Source organism: Pollicipes pollicipes, unplaced genomic scaffold (genome assembly GCF_011947565.3).
Source record: "Pollicipes pollicipes isolate AB1234 unplaced genomic scaffold, Ppol_2.1 Scaffold_4881;HRSCAF=5763_pilon_pilon_pilon, whole genome shotgun sequence".
Taxonomy (NCBI): Eukaryota; Metazoa; Arthropoda; class Thecostraca; order Pollicipedomorpha; family Pollicipedidae; genus Pollicipes; species Pollicipes pollicipes.
Window position 1 is genome coordinate 26,482,969 of NW_023596576.1, and position 20,634 is coordinate 26,503,602.

Here is a 20,634-nt window from a genome sequence, read left to right on the forward strand (position 1 = left end):
GGTTTTCTGAAGCCGGCCGTCGGCTCCCCATACAGCCTGTTCTATCACCCCCCAAAACTGTTCGGAAAACGGCCCACGTACTCCAAGATGAAGAAGCTGTTTGAAGTAAAGTACAACGTGTTTAAGCCAATTACAACTCAAAGGCCACAAACGGTATCATACCACGAGCTCAAACCAGTCCGCGAATCACATGCTGCACAGAAACAGGTCCACGAATCACAGGCTGTGCAGAAACAGGCCCATGAATCGCAGGCTGTGCAGAGACCAGTCCACTTCAGTCCGAAAGAAACATACACAATCTCACAACCAGTTTACAGTCCACCCTCAGTTGCATACAACTCACCAACTGCAGCTCACAGGCCTCTGGAGCCACATTTGACCTTCGCTCCGGCGCCTGACCACCCTCGACTCGCGGGCAATAGCCATCCTGACTTCATGCCAGTCGTCTATATGCCAGTGCTTGTGAACATTTCCTACAGCGGAAGCACAGGAAGCCGCGCACAGACACGCCCTGCCGCGGGGAGTCAGCTCCCCTCCTCTCAGGATGGCCTCCGCCGGACGACGTCGCGCTGGGATGGCCCTGGAAGCTCGGTCACCACCCTGGCCACCACCCTGACCGCCGCCGGCCACGCGACGGCATCCGGTGGCCACGGCGGGTCCGCTGGTCAGCCGGCATCAGCGGCGGCGCCGCCGCCGCAGGGCAGCATTATGGACGTGCTGGAGACGGCCGGCTCTAGCATCCTGGTCCAGCTGCTGAGGCTGGCCAAGCTCGACCAACTGCTGGCGGACACGGGTGAGTGTCTTCTGTGACCAGCTGCTGCTGACACGGGTGAGTGTCCTTCGTGACCAACTGGGCCCTGAGAGAGGATAAGATGAGTTGCCTCACAGGCACCGGTCAGGGACTGAAGAGGACAGGGGACATCCCAGGTACAGGATCGGGATGTGCACGATGTGATGTGATGTGTTGTGATGTGGATGTGACCACGAACACGGCGTGGGATCGCCATGGTATGGTGACACGGGTGAGTGTATCCATAACTTGCTGCTGGAAACACGAGCGAGTGCCCTTCGTGACCAGCTGCTGGTGACACGGGTGAGGGTCCCCCGTGACCAGCTGCTCGTGACACGGGCGAGTGCCCGTCATGACCTGCTGCTGGTGACACGGGTGAGTGTCCCCCGTGACCAGCTGCTGGTGACACGGGTGAGTGTCCCCCGTGACCAGCTGCTGGTGACACGGGTGAGTGTCCCCCGTGACCAGCTGCTGGTGACACGGGTGAGTGTCCCCCGTGACCAGCTGCTCGTGACACGGGTGAGTGTCCCCCGTGACCAGCTGCTCGTGGCACGGGTGAGTGTCCCCCGTGACCAGCTGCTGGTGACACGGGTAAGTGTCCCCCGTGACCAGCTGCTCGTGACACGGGTGAGTGTCCCCCGTGACCAGCTGCTCGTGACACGGGTGAGTGCCCGTCATGACCTGCCGTTGATGAACCGGGTGGTCATTCGCCTTGTCCACCACCTAACCCCAGACACTGCATCAGAGCCATCCCACCCCGTTGGATGCACTTTGGGACCATTCATGTTAAGACAGCTTCTTTGTCCTCCCTGTAAAGGACGTGTCCGGATGGCCAGGCCTCCGGACGATTTAGCATCACCAATGGCCGGGTCTGTCTGGCACATACGGGAAACGTTTCATGAGCTGGTCACACACATGGCGCTGGACTGCCTTGCGGTCTGAATACCATTCTCTACGCGCGGGAGAAGCATTTCAATAACTACAATCTAAAATATTTGTCTTTGTTATAGAAAATGAAATCTATCTAACGATACATGTGCTGGACCTGTATTTAGCCTGCCGCCGCGCTTTTTAATTCTTATGTTCAGTTTAACTAACGATGCTTTTTCATCTATGTAAATATAAATGTTAACCTAGATTTTGGAATAGTGAACATCCATTCACGTGCATTTACATACCTGATTGATTATAAATGATTGATGCGTGTTATATGCAATTTTGAAAATAGCGTAAGGGGGTGGAACATTTGATTTTGGTGCCCATCCCTCCAACACGCCCCTGTTGTTATTTGACGAGCCGCCAACTGTCACACGGGTGCGTTGCTTCGAGGTGTTCCCGCGCCCCGGCTGGTCGCGCCCACTGGGCTGTCACCGCACCCCGGCTGGCCGCGTCCACTGGGCTGTCACCGCACCCCGGCTGGCCGCGTCCACTGGGCTGTCACCGCACCCCGGCTGGTCGCGTCCACTGGGCTGTCACCGCGCCCCGGCTGGCCGCGTCCACCGGACTGTCACCGCGCCCCGGCTGGCCGCGTCCACTGGGCTGTCACCGCACCACGGCTGGTCGCGCCCACTGGGCTGTCACCGCACCCCGGCTGGCCGCGTCCACTGGGCTGTCACCGCGCCCCGGCTGGTCGCGTCCACTGGGCTGTCACCGCACCCCGGCTGGCCGCGTCCACCGGGCTGTGACCGCACCCCGGCTGGCCGCGTCCACTGGGCGCTTCCCATCCATCGGAGGCGGCGGCGTCCCGTGTCTGGGCCGCAGCGGCGGCCAGCAGCCGGCTGGGAACCGGCCCCCGGCCGGCTGGGCTGGCGGAAGCAGGGGCTTAAGTCACTGAGTACCGTAAAATGTGTACGGCGGCTGGATGTCGTGCGTTTGCGAATGACGGCGTGTTTTCAGGGCCGTACACTCTGTTTGCCCCCACGGAGGAGGCTCTAGCGCAGTTTCTGAAGCGGGTCGGGGGACCGCACGCCATCTTCCAGAAGATGGGCAAGGAGAACTTTGTCAAGGTGGGTCACCAAGGCCGGATGTTATGCCGCCATTGAAGCCATCCCACGTCTTGATGGCATAAGTTTATTGGGTAGCTCTCACATCAAGACCAGATGGCAGATCACACTGCGAAATCCCAAATGCTGTGATGTAAAGCTGTAACGTAGCGCTGGAATGTAGCGTTGTAATGTAAAGCAGATTTTGGTCCCTTTTAAAATCGTTTAGAAATAGGTAGGATAAGAAACAGAAGCTTTTAACCCATGATAACGATGCAATGCGACTTGTGCAGGCTCCTATGACAAGAACTTTGCTGGCGCCCGCAACATTTGTGAGCATTCGCTTACCTCTCGTGTGACACGCCGTCGCCGCTGCCACCGCAGCTGATGCTGTACCACGTGCTCCGGGGATACGCGCTCTCGGAGGACCTCGAGGACGACCTGCTGGGCAGGACGCTGGAGGGCAGCCGGATTCGGATTAGTCAGTACACCACGCCGGCCGGCTCTGTCACGGCTGTCAACGGCGAGCAGCTGGTGCGCGCCGACGCGCTGGCCGAGAACGGTGTCGTGCACTGGGTGTCGGACGTGCTGGCGCCGCCGCCGGACGAGCTCGTCACAGCGCTGCAGGCCGACCCGCTGGGCCGCTTCAGCGTGCTCCTGCAGGCGCTGCAGTTGGCCGGCCTGCGGGACACGCTGGCCGACTTCACAGGTACGCATGCGGGAGAGTATGTGGCGAGGGGCTCCACAGATGAGAGGGCCGGAGCGGACCTGGGGGAGGGCACTGTGGGGTGCTTCACACTGACGGTCCTGAGAGAGGGTGCGGTGAGGCAATTCACAGATGTGGTCTGGCACGGACCTGGGAGAGAACATGGTGAGTGACTTCACATTGACGGTCCTGGGAGAGAATATGATGAGGGGCCTCTCAGGTACGGGCCAGGGTATAAATAGGATAAGGCACTTCCCAGGTACAAGGCCGGGAAAGTTCACAGCGTGCGATCTCTATGGTATGGGCTTGACATGGTATGGGCTTGGCATGGTATGGGCCTGACATGGTATGGGCTTGGCGTAAAGTCTGCATGTGCAGGTATGGCGCATCTTTCGACGGCATGATCGGGACTCCAATGTAACCGCTAGTTGTGCCGGGGCTTGCGATTAGCATCTGACGAGTATCGTGATAAGGCAACCTGCTCTGTATGTGTCATGATGCTGAGATGGGAGGCATCGCTCGGCGTGTGCATAGCTGCGACTTGATCCTAATTGCAATAATGGCGGTACATGCGACGTTTCAGAGGTAAGCAGCCGCCGTGCAGGTCACTCCAGTCTCAGAGTGTGGTTTGTCCGCACGTGTGTGAGAGGAGCGCGGTCCGCGCAGGAGAGCGCCACCCGTCGCGGCGCGACGATAGCGCGGCTTCCTCTCTCGACAGCGGGCCCGCTCACGCTGTTTGCACCTACGAACCGGGCGTTCGCGGCCGAGCCTCCTGACCAGCTGCGCCAGCTGCTCAGCAGCAAACGACGCCTGCGACGGCTGCTGCTGGGTCACGTGACCAGCGGGGCGCTGTACTCGGAGGGCGTCGTTAGCCCGACGGAGGTCAACACGCTGAACGGCAGCGCGGTCACTGTGGCCAGAAGTGAAGGTCAGTGCCGGGAACTAATGAAACCACGGAGCTGGGGGCCAGCCCATTGGAGCTGCGGCCAGCCCACTGGAACTGGGGCCAGCTCATGGGAGCTGGAGCCAGCCCATTGGAGCTGGGGGCCAGCCCATTGGAGCTGCGGCCAGCCCACTGGAACTGGGGCCATCCCATTGGAGCTGGGGCCAGCTCACTGGACCTGGGGCCAACCCACTGGACCTGGGGCCAGCTCATGGGAGCTGGAGCCAGCCCATTGGAGCTGGGCTCAGCCCATGAGGTTGGGACTAGTCGATGGAACTGGGAACAGTTTATGAGGCGGCATGTAGTAGAGGTCACAAAGATTCCTTGGTCGCGTCAGAATTCTTACCAGATGAGACAGGACTTCACAAGTTCTTTAACTAGAACTTATGTTTGTAGTTTATTCTCACAAAACACAAATTCCATGAAAATGTCATGGAAATGTGTGCACTCGTTGCAAAAGGGGACATTTTGCTTGTTAAATAAAAAAACTCACGATCAATTCTACGCAACTCTCAGGTCATCCAGGATATTTCTAAATATTAATCGCACGCCCAACGTAAACATTTACTTTTTCGTCCAGGCGGGAGGCTTGGATCATCCCGGAGCTGCTTGTGCTGCGACACGTCACTGCAGGGAATCTGAAGTTCTGAAATCCCCATCGCTTTTCACCGAGCGCCGTACCGAATGGATTGACTGAAATCGGAAAGAATCGACTGATAGATCGGTCCCTGATGACCGAGGGTGAAGCGCGACCCCGTGTCAAAAGAGATGGGCGGCTTCCTCTCAGTGACGAGTCTGTCGCGCATGGGGTTAGATCGTTGAGTCCTGTTCGAAGAGCAGGAAGCGAATTGCTGGCAGCAACAGTGAGCTACCCTGGTCTTCACAACTGTGCGACGAGTGATTCGCAGAAAGTTGGGATATTATCTCTTAATGCTCCACGCTGCCGCACCCCTCACTGCCACGTACAAGCAGCTAGCAGAATTAGCTTCTGCCGGTGGTTCCTCGAAAAGCCCGAGGGGTTTGAGGGGATAGTGATTGGGACTGATGGAAAGCTGGTCTGCTCAACACCATGCCCAAACAAACTAAAATGCGCAATATTGGCCACTACAAAACCCTGTCACTGAAATGGCCTGCCGAGCCAAGGATGACAATAAAGTTCAAGTGCTGGGCCGCCATTGCGAGGGCGGGGAAGATACAAGTGACGCCTTCTGCTTGAAGGCATAAAAAAGGCTAAAATGCGGACGTCCTAGTTAATCTCAAACCAGTCTGTCACCGGTGTGAGCTATCTGCAGCTGCTCTAAGAGCAGCGGTGACCAAAAATATGGGCAATGCTGTAGCTTGGCAATATCTAGCAAGAGCGAGCATCTGTGCACACGACACTTTCTACCCGCTCCTGGCTGGGCAGCAAGTTCGACATCCACCTCATTAGCTGACTGATGGACCAATTTTAGCCAGCTCGCAATCCTAACCCATTGGACCTTAGCTTCTGGCGTTATTCTGTGGCCCAGGCAGAAGTGCGGCGAGCCTCTCCGACTGCGATACAACAGCTGAGGCGCGCTGCGAATGAGCACACCGCTCTGGTAGATCGGAGCAGAGGTAGCCGCACCGTTCGGAGCCTCCACCGCCGCGCTGATGGATCGGAGCAGAGGTAGCCGCACCGTCCGGAGCCTCCACCGCCGCGCTGATGGATCGGAGCAGAGGTAGCCGCACCGTCCGGAGCCTCCACCGCCGCGCCGATGGATTGGAGCAGAGGTAGCCGCGCCGTCCGGAGCCTCCACCGCCGCGCTGATGGATCGGAGCAGAGGTAGCCGCACCGTCCGGAGCCTCCGTCGCCGCGCTGATGGATCGGAGCAGGGGTAGCCGCCCCGCCCGGAGCCTCCACCGCCGCGCTGATGGATCGGAGCAGGGGTAGCCGCGCCGTCCGGAGCCTCCATCGCCGCGCTGATGGATCGGAGCCGGGGAAACCGCGCCGTCCGGAGCCTCCACCGCCGCGCTGATGGATCGGAGCGAAGGTAGCCACGCTGTCCGGAGCCTCCACCGCCGAGCTGATGGATCGGAGCAGGGGTAGCCGCGCCGTCCGGAGCCTCCACCGCCGCGCTGATGGATCGGAGCAGGGGTAGCAGCGCCGTCCGGAGCCTCCGCTGCCTCGCTGATGGATCGGAGCAGAGGTAGCAGAGCCGCCCGGAGCCTCCGCCGCCGCGCTGATGGATCGGAGCAGAGGTAGCAGCGCCGTCCGGAGCCTCCGCTGCCTCGCTGATGGATCGGAGCAGAGGTAGCAGCGCCGTCCGGAGCCTCCATCGCCGCGCTGAGACGAGCGGGCGGCGGAACGGCATTGGTGGGGAAACTACGCGCGCCTCGCAGCACGGACGACGCCGAACATCCAAATGTCCTTAAGTTGGATTCGTTTCTGTTTGAGAAAAAAGTTCGACGTGGCACAGAACCACTTCTTCCTGCATTAAAAGGATAGGTTTAAGCGAAAAACCCTGCAGAGAGCAGAAAGATAACAATTTTGCCTGTGAGACTTCGAAGCATGTAATGTTCGAATTACCAACTGCATTCAGCCCGTAAATGTAAGGACGTGACGTTGCTCCGTCCCTGTAGAGACACTCACGGTGGCCGGCTTAACTGTGTGTCCGTCCCTGCAGGGACACTGACTGTGTGTCCATCCGCGCAAGGACACTGACGGCGGCCTTCTGACCTGCGTGTCCATCCCCGCAGGGACGCTGGCGGTGGCCTTCTGCCCTTTGTTTCCATTCCCGCAGGGACACTCACGGCGGCCTTCTGACCTGCGTGTCCATCCCCGCAGGGACGCTGGCGGTGGCCTTCTGCCCTTTGTTTCCATTCCCGCAGGGACACTCACGGTGACCTTCTGACCTGCGTGTCCATCCCCGCAGGGACGCTGGCGGTGGCCTTCTGCCCTTTGTTTCCATTCCCGCAGGGACACTCACGGTGACCTTCTGACCTGTGTGTCCATCCCTGCAGGGACGCTGACGGTGGCTGGTGAGCCTGTGGTGATGCCGGACATCACTGCCGTCGGTGGCGTGGTGCACGCCCTGGACGGAATCATCGGCTGGGGCCGGCCCTAACTGGCTCAGGATCGCCGCTGATCTGGTCTGGGACCGCCGCTGACCTCAGTGCACGTCACGTGAGCCGGGCCAAGCCAGCGCGATCGTTCCGGGACTAAGCACTGCGCCCCTCCCACCGCCACCGACGCAACACTCACCTAGCACCCGGTGAACCCTGAGTCCGGCAATCTCCAAAGTGTTTTCCGGATGCCGCGCGTTGAAACTAAGCACGAACGCGTGGACGTGAACACCTAATCGATATTGTGATGGTTTTTCCTGTAATGCCGGGAAAACAATGCCTTCCATGCCAGTGCCGATACGCAGCTGGCTCAAACCCAGGCATCCGCGTTCCACTAGCACAAACGTGTTGCGCAATGACCGACGGCAGCGGACTGTGTAGGATCAAGCAGCGTGCTCGCGCCTGTATTGTGTGAATGTCGCCGAGTTCCATTGACTTGTGCGCGGTCCACTGCTGAGAACGCTGGGGCAGCGGTGATCTGTTCCGCTTGTGAGCCGGGCGAGTGATGCATCACGGCACAGACATCCATCAGCCGCGTGCGACCCGGGCTGACAGCAGGCAGTCGTGCGGGCTCGGACCAATGGCAAGCGTGCGTGGGATGCCGGAAACAGCCCACCTCGAGCAGTGCATGGATTGTGCTGTTTAAGCTCTGGTTTTTCGAGATTGTTGAATATCTGATGGTGCCGTCCAAAACCAAACAAAACAAAACAAAAAAGACATGCAACTGAAAAGGACGTTGCGAAAAGAATGACATCATTTGTTCCTCATACCTCAGAGTTTATAGCATGAGGTCTATTTGGACCTGCTCACCCTGTTGATATATGCCAGTATGTCTTTCAATGATCGGTCTTGCTTCCTGGCAAGCCACAGGGTCCTATGCTGGTCATGCTTGCGTTTTGTTATGTAGTGCACGGATTATTCAATGTGAGATGTTGTCTGATGCAAGAGGTAACTCCACCGCGGCTTCATGGACGAATATAATGCTGTTTTTAAGGATCTTCTTTGCTGAGGTGTTGAAGACCGTTATCATGCTGAACATTTGCCACCAGGCCGATCGAACCAACGTAAAACACGTAATAAGGACGAATATGCGTGCTCAGGTGAATCAAAATGAAAACGAACACGCATACAGCAGGACATTTCACTCAGTCTTAACAACACTTACATGGCTGAAACGGGAACCGCTCCATTCCGCACTGTTTACTCTAGAATCTCGTTTGACCGAATGCGCGGGGTTTGCGTGTACCTCTTAGGAGCAGAAGATAACCGGGTGACGTCCCGCGCGCTACACGGTCATTTGCCGGGCGTCCGGTCGGCGCGCGCCACAGCTGCGCCGACCAGGGTACGAAACACCGACCATAATGACGGAACACGCTTCTCTGCCATGTGCCTGACATGGCTACAGGCACACCACATCTGTCAGGCCGGGAAGGGCTGCAGGTACACGGTATCTGTCGGCCCGAAATGACTGCACAGCATCCAGCGTAGCAGAGCAGCATCCGTCATGTCAGAAGTCGCAGTAGCCGGTGGCGTGAGCTGGCATGGTGGCGGGTACCGGAGCGTGGAAGGCGGTGATAGCGAGCGCCAACTGCAACTGCTTGGAGCACAGCGCATGACTGGCGAGGCTGATCATGGCCATGGACTAGCAAGACTGATTACGGCGCTGGACTGGCGAGGCTTATCACGGCGCTGGACTGACGAGGCTGATCACGGCGCTGGACTGACGAGACTGATCACGGCGCTGGACTGACGAGGCTGATCACGGCGCTGGACTGACGAGGCTGATCACGGTGCTGAGCTGACGAGGCTGATCATGGCGCTGGGCTGACGAGGCTGATCACGGCGCTGGATTGGCGGCGAGGCTGATCACGACCCTGGACTGCGGTTTCACCTGCTGGCCTCGTGTGACTGGAACCCAGTATTGTCCAGGAGAGTCTAGCCGGTCGTGAGACATGGCTCTGCGCCGCATGAGCTGCCTGGCCAGGGCTCGTACCCTGCTGGGCCGGCGGGCGGCCGAGATGGGGCAGAAGGGCAGGGCTCGTACCCTGCCCGGTCGGTGGGCGGCCGAGATGGGGCAGAAGGGCAGGGCTTGCACCCTGCCCGGTCGGTGGGCGGCCGAGATGGGGCAGAAGGGCGGGGCTGGTACCCTGCCCGGTCGGTGGGCGGCCGAGATGGGGCAGAAGGGCAGGGCTTGTACCCTGCCCGGTCGGTGGGCGGCCGAGATGGGGCAGAAGGGCAGGGCTTGTACCCTGCCCGGTCGGTGGGCGGTTAAGATGAGGCAGAGGGGCGGGACCCGCGCGCCGCCCGGCTGGCTGACATCGCCAGCATGTCGGACAAGACTGCTAGTAAAACCCAATCGACCTCCCCGAGCCATCAGCCAGCTCGCCTCTCGGCTCGATCAGCTCACCTCCCAGCGTCAGCCAGCTCGTCTCCCGGCTCGATCAACTCACCTCCTGGAGTTAGCCAGCTCGCCTCCCTGGTCACTTCTCACGGCGTGATCCGCGTTCACTGGCTATGTGGCGTCACACGTCGTAACCATAAGAATGAAATATGATGCGGGCCGCTGAGGTTAATAACCTGTCTTTTGGACTTGGATACATGTTGTCGGGCACACTTAACAATGAGTTAGAGAGCAGTCGTGTCATTTTACCCTCGGCATATCAGCAAAAGTATTTTTATTTCATTCATCGGCACATTTGAGGTAGCAAACCAACAGCTCCGACTGCTCCGTCGTCACGCTGCGTGTAACAAAATGTTAGCCTCAGCTTCGTCCGCAACAATTAATGCAGAAACTTCATGAGTCATGTATTTTCCAGCGCCCACCAAGGTGTATACTGGAAGCGCACTGTCATACACCAGCTTGCTTTGTCGTCCAAGACAGCAAGGCAAACCCAGTGGATACCAGCGGCAGGGACGTCCCAGGGTGGAGAAAGAACAAATGATCCCGGCGTAGGCAACATAGTATTAAATACAAAAACTGAGTTTCCAACATGGTAAACTGCAAATAGTTTACCTGGTCTCCTGTGGTTATGACATGGGTATGCAACTGCGAATAAACAGTTGTAACGACGCCTATGCGATAAATGCGGCACACATAACTAGCAGCTCTATGGCGGGGTGGCAAACCGAAAACGCTGCAGCAGCGTCAGCAATACTCGCCGGGGTATAAACCACACTCACACGCGACTATCATGGGCTCATGGCACACGAGTGATTAAACACTGCCGCTTAGCAGGTAACCTCACAGCCACAGGTGAAAATCGGAACGGCTTCTGGTTCTGGTTAGTACACGCTGCAAGATGAACCTCACCGAACTGCTCGGTGAAGAGCCTGTCAGTGACACGATACGAGACATCCTGTTGATTTCACCAGTCTTTGACAGGACACCTCCATCGTGGAACAGCAAAAAATCCCCCACTACTCTAAAAGCACTTCATTTCGGTTCTGTACTTTTCTTGCAGATAGACCCGTCATGACTGCCAAGCAAAAGCTGCCGGCCACCAAACGCTCGCTTCCCTCATACCGCCGTGCTCCAATGCGTGAGCCGGACCACGTCACTGGCCACGTCTCAGGTCACGTCCTCGGCCACGTCATCGATATAAACCACAAGGCCGCGCCACAGGTGAAGTCTCAGTCTAGCTGGCGACGGACGCCGGAGTCCGTCCCCTGTCGACTCTCTCAGGGCAAGCCGTCGCCGTCGATCCTGTTTGCGGCGCGCTGCTCGTGCGCGGCGGAGGCCACCGTGTACAGTGCCACGGCCAGCGCCAGCGCCAGTGCCGCCTGCGCCGCCAGGTGCTCGATCAACACCGAACCCGGCTCGGTGTGCAGCTGGTACGTGCTGTGCAGCAGGAGGTAGACGGCGGCGGCTGCCTTCAGGGCACACCACACGCTGGCCGCCACCGTGCCGGCTGGCCAACCGCGCTGCAGGCTTAGCAGCAGCAGCAGCTGCAGCGCCAGGTCCGCCGCCGCCAGCGTGACGGTAGCGACATCTGTGGCCGTCTGTGGCGAGCAGGCGGCGCTGCAGTCGGCGCCGTGTCGCAGCAGGCTGTGCACACCGCACGCGAGGACGGCCGCCGCGCCCACCTGCCGCATCGGATCAAGTCAAGTCAGCTCAGGTCATCCGTCAGCTGTAAGGTAAGGCCTGTCCCCGTGTCGCATCACAGCGAGTTGGTGTCGAGCAATGGTGGGGTGATGCTCTGTTGCTCTGCGAGTTGGTGTCGAGGTGATGCTCTGACACGTTTTGAGCATGATGGCAGGTATTCCGGCGGAGCGGTGAACCCAAGGGATTGAGAAACACGTATGCCCATGGACTTCGGCGAACCGCCCCAGTCAGTACACACACACATTGATGAGCGACCACACAGAGACGAAGGCCTGAACTGTAGGTCGCATCGGACGCGCCTGCCGTGACCGCCAATGACCCACGGCGCGACGGCCAACACAAACGGTACTGGAAGGTGATACGACTGTGTGCTGAAGCCACCGACGCCGCCAGCCGCACCGACAGGCGGTGGGTGGCTGGCGGCCCCCGCGACCGCAGGGTCTGACGTCACGGGCAGGGCCCCTCTGACACACACACACACACACACACACACACACACACACACACACACACACACACACACACACACACACACACACACACACACACACACACACACACACACACACACACACACACACACACACACACACACACACACACACACACACACACACACACACACACACACACACACACACACACACACACACACACACACACACACACACACACAACACACACACACACACACACACACACACACACACACACAACACACACACACACACACACACACACACACACACACACACACACACGAACGGGCGCGGCGGCTGGCTCTGCCCAGTCATGGGACGTCCCGCCATGTCTGTGTTCGGGACCCAGGCAGCACGGGACGCCCGTCAGCCCGCGTGACACGGAAACCGGGCGAGAGACGGCATGACACGGACAGATGGACCAGAGAGGGCGTGAAACGGACAGCCGGACCAGAGACGGCGTGACGGCGTAACACGGACAGCCGGACCAGAGACGGCGTGACACGGACAGCCGGACCAGAGACGGCGTGACACAAAGAGCCGGACCAGAGACGGCGTGACACGGACAGCCGGACCAGAGATAGTGTGACACGGACAGCCGGACCAGAGACAATAATCAATTCGCCATCTTCGTCATTGGGGCTTTATGATGCACTCAGCTGCAGAGGCTATATGGCGTCACCTGCCTCTCACCGTGGCAGGAAGGGCGGGCCCGCGGGGAATCGAAGCCCATACCTCTGGTTTCCCCACTGTCAGCTCGCCAGTTCAGCCCGTTATCGTTAGTTTTGCTTTCGCCAGCCAGTTCGTATCACATCGACGACGCAGCACAGACGGGTGCAGATCACAAAACAAAGACCATGGGAGCGCGCTGTCACGCGTGCAAGCTCTATAACTCCGACGCGACGGCGCCCTGGACTATGGGCGCCTAACTGCGCAACTGCAGACTGAGGGCCGAGTGCTGCAGCACATCGTGACACGCGGCAGCCACACCGCGACCCAACCCCCTCCAGCGGCAAACGCCGCCAGCCACTCACCAGCAGCAGGGTCCCCACGCTCTGGCCCGCCTTCTTCCACACGCTCGGGTACTGGAAACCCTCCACAGCCTTGAAGCCGGTGTAGCTGGCTGAGGAGGCAGTGGTGCGGCGTCTCTCACGCATGGTACGGCGCGCGTGCGTCCTCCGGCGCTGCTGACCATCACTGGCGGGGCAGGGCGAGCCGGGCCGGCACGCGCGCCGTCCCCGCCCCGCCTCCCATGTGCAGCCCTCGCCAGCAGCGTGCAGCGCCGGGCCCGCGCCATAACGCGGCGCGGCCAGCGCCGTCCGGCCGGTGATCGTGACGGAGTTATGATGCGGGTCGGTGGCAGCCTTGGTAGCGAGGCTTGCTGGCTGTTTATATGCAGGCTGGAGGAGAGCCAGTCAGTGACATAACGCGGACCACTGCACCCAGCTGGCCGAACCGGATGGCAGCAGGTCACGTGATCAGACCAGGACGCCGTTCAGCGCCGGCGGCCCAGTCATGTGATTGATTGGTCCCGGTCGGTCGCTGGCCGGACGGTCGAGTCATTGCCGTCCAGTTAAGTCACGTGACTGCCGTCCCGACCGTCCGGTCGGCGCGAGCGCCGCTCGTTCAATCACAGCCGGGAGAGTGGGGACATTGGCAGACGGCTGCCGGCGAGGAGCCCGCCAGCTGCGCCGCAGAACCGCTCCGACCGGCTGGGGCTGACACATCTGTCGGACAATGTCGTAAACATTTGCATGTCAAACATGCAGACCACAGCGTCGAGGCATGGAGGTCGGGACGACCTGTGTGGCAGCGCGAGCAGCAAAATATTTTTGCATACTCGCGGCTCGCAGACTGGGCGTTCCCATGCAAGTGAAATCAACCACAAGGGTCTATTCGCGGGATGCATCATGCAAACCATTACCACGTGCCATGGAGCCTGCCGGGACACCACGGCCAGAGTTCATCCTTGTTGACGGCTACGGATAGCTGGCAGGCACTGGCGGGGGCGGAGGTGACGAACTCTTCTGGCGCGCCCCAGTCGGCGACAGATGCCGCCGCAACAGGGGCCTACCGCCTCCAGTCACGCTATGATGGTCCGTGGCTTCTCACTGAGTAGAATGGCCACCCTTGTGCCGTCCCATGACCCGCCCAGAGCTGGCCCGGTCCGGGCGAGCCGACCGCAGTCGCTGATGAGCTCACCAGCTCCTCTCTTCTCAGCTCTGTCCGTGGCGCACCACGCCGCCCTCACACGCCTGGTGCCAGCATTTTCCCGGTCTTCCACCCAACGCTCTATACGCAGGTGAGCCGGCCCACGCATACTCATCTCGCGTCCTGACACGCGGCGTGTTGTGCGTGCTATTCGTGCGTGTTACTGCGCGTCCTGTTTTCGCCAGGGCCGTTTACCGTGCGCGGGACGGAGGGTCAGCTCAGGTCATTACAGCTGTTTGGTCCAGGTCGCACGCAGGAAATCTCGGACACGTGCATATCTGTGGAGATCTGGCCCGAGGAGGATAACGGTCCTCATCTGAGGCCACCGCCTCCCACACCTGAGGCGCTTATCGCATGCGCGCGCAAACGCCTCAGTGAAAGCGAAAGGAAGCGACGCCGTGGCATCTGTTAGCGTAACCCCCGATGAGACGACCTGCTGCGTTTTGAGCAGGTTATGGCCACGGAGCGTGGGCAACCCGAGTCGCGCAGCATAATGGGGCACGCATGCGCGCGGGCCTACGCGCGGGTAGAGAGGGGGACTGAGGCTCCAAGGCTGACGTGCGCGGCGACACATCACGTCCTTCTCTTTCACAACGACGACAGCCTGGCGTCTGGTCTGCACACCAAGTGGGCTTGGGACGGCGGCGGGCAGCGCGACAGACGATAGCCAATGAGATCCGAGACCGATAGAGGTGGCACGCGAGACGGGCCCCGGGAGACAGCGGTCACCCGAGCACAGAGACCGGCATGGGAGGCCGGCCGGGAGATAGCCGCCGCCAGGGTACGGAGACTGACATGGGAGGCCAGCCGGGAGATAGCCACCGCCAGGGTACGGAGACTGACATGGGAGGCCAGCCGGGAGATAGCCACCGCCAGGGTACGGAGACTGACATGGGAGGCCGGCCGGGAGATAGCCGCCGCCAAGGTACGGAGACTGACATGGGAGGCCAGCCGGGAGATAGCCACCGCCAGGGTACGGAGACTGACATGGGAGGCCAGCCGGGAGATAGCCACCGCCAGGGTACGGAGACTGACATGGGAGGCCAGCCGGGAGATAGCCACCGCCAGGGTACGGAGACTGACATGGGAGGCCAGCCGGGAGATAGCCACCGCCAGGGTACGAAGACTGACATGGGAGGCCGGCTGGGAGAGCAGAGGCGCGCAGGTAGTATAATATATATTAATATATGTGATAAAGTAATACAATAAGGCACGCCGTATTACACCATGACAGGTTCTTAATGCAATGTAGGATTCATAAAGCATTGCTCAGCCCCAGGTGTAATACTAAGAGCTGAAGTTCAAAAGATGACGTACGGAATCACAGCACTACCACAAATCTGCCGCCAAACCTGGACCGAAGACAATACGTGAGCACTGCTTCCTGCTAAGCTTCCTGCCCGATCAATGAATCCTCGCTATAACCACGGTCGGGCTCAGCGCAAGCCTGGTGGTAGGATATAGCGCAAGCCTGGTGGTCGGATACAGCGCAAACCTGGTGGTAGGATACAGTGCAAATCTGATGGTCGGATACAGCGCGAGCCTGGTGTTTTCTCGGACGAATGTCTCAACCTGTCAAAAACAATGTGTTTTTGCGCGGACGGGAAGGGTAATTTATTGAACTCGTTCAGAGAAGCCTTCATTACAACTTGCCGTCCTGATGATTTATGACCGCACGACGTAGGAGGTTTGCGGTGTGGTGGAGGCTAAGGCGGCTTCCCGCTGACTTTGAAGTCACCTGTGTCTAAATAATTCCTTGAGTGTCAACTAAGAGGATGTTAAATATAATTTGCTGCCTTAAGCCTGAAGCAATTCGAGGTAGCCCTGTCCAGCTAAAAATAAAGAGTCACGGAATGCCCAACCGGGGCTGACGTCAGCACAGCAGTTGTCTTCGAGCAGCTATCCGCACTCAATATCCACAGCAAAGCAAGGTGAAAATGAAACAAAACAGACATCACGACCATCGCAATGGTACGAACTATGATGCATGCCCCTGGTAAGCGAATCAATGCCAGGTTCCATGTTTTACGTGACCTTGACAAGCAACCTTGCTAGCATGACAGTACATTTCACGAGTATCACCATGCCATCCATTTTGTTGTATTTATTCGACGCAGGAATAGCTGGCAGAGGACTGCGGTTTGCATGACATTGGCCTTCATGAGGGCAGACACCACGAACGCCAATATGATACCCTTTTGATGCAGTTGTTTCGTAAACGAAGGAATGCCGGAGCACGCCGGCTCAGGTGACTTTGCTCTTCGACTTCGTGTTTCTGGTGACTGCTCTTCGACTTCGTGTTTTTCGTGTGACGAAAACGGAGATCACTAACATAAACATGACACCGATTTTGTCGTTTGATAATTGAAGAAGAACCAAGGCACCCGCATTCTGTGACCTTGATTATTGTCAAGTGAGTTTTTGCATGTGACAATAGTGGGCATCACATGCCATACCGCATACCAGTATGATACCATTTTTGTTGGATTTCTTTCGTAAACGAATAAGTGCCAGGGAACTCCAATTTTGACCTTTCAGTGGGTTCCAAAGACCACAAGTGACGTTGGGTTAAGGATGGCATGTTTGTGAATAACCCGATAAGGTTGATCCATGGGAGAAATCTGGTGAAGACTTGAACTTGACGCTGAATTAGTGGGAACACATCGCTAGCTTGGCGCACTCAAGTGCCAGGCATGAAACAACCCCTCCCGCACTGTCAGATCGCAAAAATTCAACGAGAGCTGGACAAGCTGAAAACAAAAGTCATGCTACAGAATGCCTCAACGTATTGTATTCGAGCTACTCTATTCACACAAATATGCACTGCGACTCTGATGCATTATTAATGGGGACAGGAAGGCACAGCGATGTCTTCCTGATTCAGACCGAGCAGCTTACACAAGGCTCCGCGCTTGTGGGGCGGATGACTTGAGGTGCTGCCGGTGGCCGGCACGTCTCTGTGGCATCCGTCATGAGACGACATACTATGTGGAACGCCTGATACGCGCACCCAGCTAGCCAAACGGATCCACCAACCACGCGACGGGTGACACTGATGACGTCACAGCCATGCAAGCCGCCACACATCATTACAACATGACCCAATGGTCGCTGTTCACACGACGATAAGCAGCATGTGACGTTCTGACAGGAATGTGTGCACTCAGCGGCGAGGGGTTCAAACACCACATTCCATCCCGTTCCGAATCCCTGTGCCTGCCACATGTGCTGCTACCGTTTACCCTGACCCTTGGCACTGTCCTTAGCACCGGGATGAGGCTGTGACGATGACGTGATGTCGGACTCCTGCTCCCGCGGGGCGGGCTCGGCCGGGGCGGGCTCGGCCGGAGCGGGCTCGGCCGGAGCAGACTCGGCCGGAGCGGGCTCGGCCGGAGCAGACTCGGCCGGAGCGGGCTCGGCCGGGGCGGGCTCGGCCGGAGCGGGCTCGGCCGGAGCAGACTCGGCGACGGACTCCTCCCGTGGCGGCTTCTCTACAGCGAAACCGGCGCTGGACTTCTGCTTCGCTGGCGGTCTCTTTGGATCCGGCTGCAGACAGGACTTGAGGGCGCGCTGAGCGGACTCTGCTGGGGCGACCTCGGCGCTGGTTCTGACCAGCGGCGGCTCCGCTGCAGCGGGCCCGGCCGGTGTCGCATCCTGCTCCTCTTCTGCCTGCTTTTTCCGCAGGAACACGCGTTGCATCGCCAGCTTCTTGTCAGAAAAGCACAGCTTGGACCACGTCTTGCCACCTTCGCCGTCGGAGTCTTCCACAAGGAAGAGAGCGGATCCGATCTGGTCCTCGTACCGGCCGAGGAAAGTGTATTTACCAAGCTGCAGCACTGGCTGCTCCTTGTCGATCCCGACAAACTGATACGTGCAGCCTGTCTTCAGCAAGTCGTCATCGACCAGCCCGTTCAGCTCCGCCAACACAACCATCTCCTCCTCCTCAAACTCCTCTGTGCTGCCCATCGGCAATCAGAGTGGCTGATACAGTAACTGAAAAGTAGATGAAAAAACTGTTAAGACAGGGAAAAAGTGTGCTGTCACAATACGCTTTTTCACAGCCGTTTCAACTCAACTTCACAAAAACAGTCTTTCCCATCTTGTCACCTTAATAACACCACTTTTAAACATAAAAGAGAATGCTGCGCACGTTGTCATGCACTTTTATGCGCCAGTGACTGCAAAGGCCATAGAAGGCACTTAGTGGCCAAGGCGCCGCCGAGGTTCTCAATAAGAACCAAACAACTTCTTGAGCCTGCAATGTGCACATAGCTGAATACCCAAAAAATGCTCATCATTTTCAAGGTCAATTTACACCTGATGACAGCCAAAAAACTAGCCACCTGGAACTGTGTGTGCCTACTTACAGGCAAAACAAGGGTCATGATCCAAGAGTTACTCAATCCATGACAATAACATTTTGCCTCAATCACCCTGCAAGGCTTAGATGATATTCTCTGATCCCATAAGCTTTAACACACATGACAATGGTTTTGGCTCTACAAAAAAATGTTCCAACTGATTCAACTCTGGCTTTGGCCCAGTCCCCTTAAACTGACTCAGCTGGTAAACTTTGGGTTTGGGTTTCCAAACTTTGGAGCTAGTGACTTCAGATTCACCTGCTCAAAACCTTAAGCTGCCACTGGCTTCCAATTTGGACAAGTTTTTAAAAATGTAAGACCTTCCTTGATTTTGTGGCTCCAAACTTCAAGTCACTGGTTTATGTTGTGACTGACTCAGGCTCCATCAGACTCAGTTTCAAAGATAAAAACCCTAATTTACCTCTATGTCTGGTCATTGAATATGGTGGCTTTTACACTTTAAATGCACTTTGCCTGGACACAGGTTCTATTCTGTATTTCAGTAACTATAAAACAGATACCAGAAGAGTGGTTTTAAGGATTGGAGTGCATGCAACTTGTTTCCATGCAAACTTTGGGTTCCAACACATGCTAAGCAATGCTTGCCACATGTACCAAGTACTTATCACCAAGCATAACCTGATCCAGTATATCCAGTGATTTTATATCCAGACTTCCGTGCCACATAGACCAAGGGAGATCTGTTTTTACATGTCATACAGCATCACAACACAACAAGTAAGTAAAACCCCTGTGAGTTACCAGCTGATCTCTCCAGGTCACTTCCATCACCTCACACCATATTTATTATGAATTTTCTATGTTTTGGCAGAAAATCCTGTTTATATTACAAAGAACAACATAAGTTATATTATTTTACAATAAAAATATAACATTTACAATCATAACAGCACACAATATTCCTGAACATTAAAAGCACAATACAGATGCATCAAAGCCACCAGTATCTCGATCAGAACTCCTGGTAGCAACATGCAGAAGATGCGATTGTACTAGGTAGCATTGCTATATAAGGTGGGGATTACCTCTACCACTGCTACATCCCCTTTCTCATCACCCAGCAGCAGTATTCTGAGGTCTCCAACAAGCATGCAGTTTTGCAAACGGGCTTGAAGGAAAGGTGTACCCAAGCACAGCACATTGTTCAACACACCCACAAAATAAAAGTGATACTTATGTGGATATGACAAACATTTTTGGATAGGGAAGTTTGCAACATACTTCATATGCAAGAAAAACTACATATACCTCTGACCCCAAATCAATTACATGCTCCCTAGTTTCAGAGCGTGCAGCAGGTATGAATGTAGAATACATTGAAATGGTGGAGCTTTTCAAATTTATTATCAACCAGCTAGTGCATGGCATTCAAGGTCAGCCACTACCAAGAAATGATCCTAAATGCAAGTTGTGTTCCTGCATGCACAATGAAGATTCATTGCTGAGATTTTGTTCTCATCCAAAGCCAGATTAGAATGTTCGTAGGTCAGGGTGTACTTTCCTCCCTAACGTTAGAAAAAATAATTGTACACCATTCGTTGTGTTCAAGGCAGGACATATCGCAAATAATCACAAAACAGGTAGATTCATGCTCTTACCTTCAGATTGTTTATAATTACGATGGCGAGCTCCCGAGCACCGCATACACAGCAGCCGCGACGCCGGCGCCACATATTGTATTTACGCAACGGCAACGCAGAAACGGCGCTGGGGAGTCCAGGCGGTGCGGTGCGCGCGGCGCTTGGGACCTCGCGATCGTAGTTATTGAAATTCGAAGGTAGGAGCATGATTCTACCTGTTTTGAGATTATTTACGATATGTGCCGCCTTAAACACGACGAATGGTGTGCAAGGATGTTTTCCAACCTTAGGTAGGAAAGTACACCTACACCTGCTCGTGCTCGTATTCTCCAAGAGTGAAAGCAAAATTTTGGGCACGGCCCCCACCGTCACATC

The 20,634-nt window shown here is 56.9% G+C and overlaps 2 protein-coding genes across 2 annotated transcripts; both read right to left on the reverse strand.

Annotated features, from left to right (window-relative positions):
* Positions 1–10,224: 10,224 nt before the first annotated feature.
* LOC119101261 (uncharacterized) lies at positions 10,225–13,267 on the reverse strand. Its single transcript, XM_037224561.1, has 2 exons — positions 13,121–13,267; positions 10,225–11,588 (listed from the first exon to the last, which is right to left on the reverse strand). Exons 1-2 carry the CDS (start codon positions 13,241–13,243, stop codon positions 11,184–11,186), a joined length of 528 nt encoding a protein of 175 aa, XP_037080456.1. The 5' UTR covers positions 13,244–13,267; the 3' UTR covers positions 10,225–11,183.
* A 449-nt stretch (positions 13,268–13,716) lies between these two features.
* Positions 13,717–20,175, reverse strand: LOC119100181 (general transcription factor 3C polypeptide 6). The gene is made up of 3 exons (XM_037223290.1): positions 19,705–20,175; positions 17,725–18,290; positions 13,717–13,750 (listed from the first exon to the last, which is right to left on the reverse strand). The coding sequence occupies exons 2-3, from the start codon at positions 18,261–18,263 to the stop codon at positions 13,717–13,719; spliced, it is 573 nt and encodes a 190-aa protein (XP_037079185.1). The 5' UTR covers positions 18,264–18,290; positions 19,705–20,175.
* Positions 20,176–20,634: the final 459 nt, after the last annotated feature.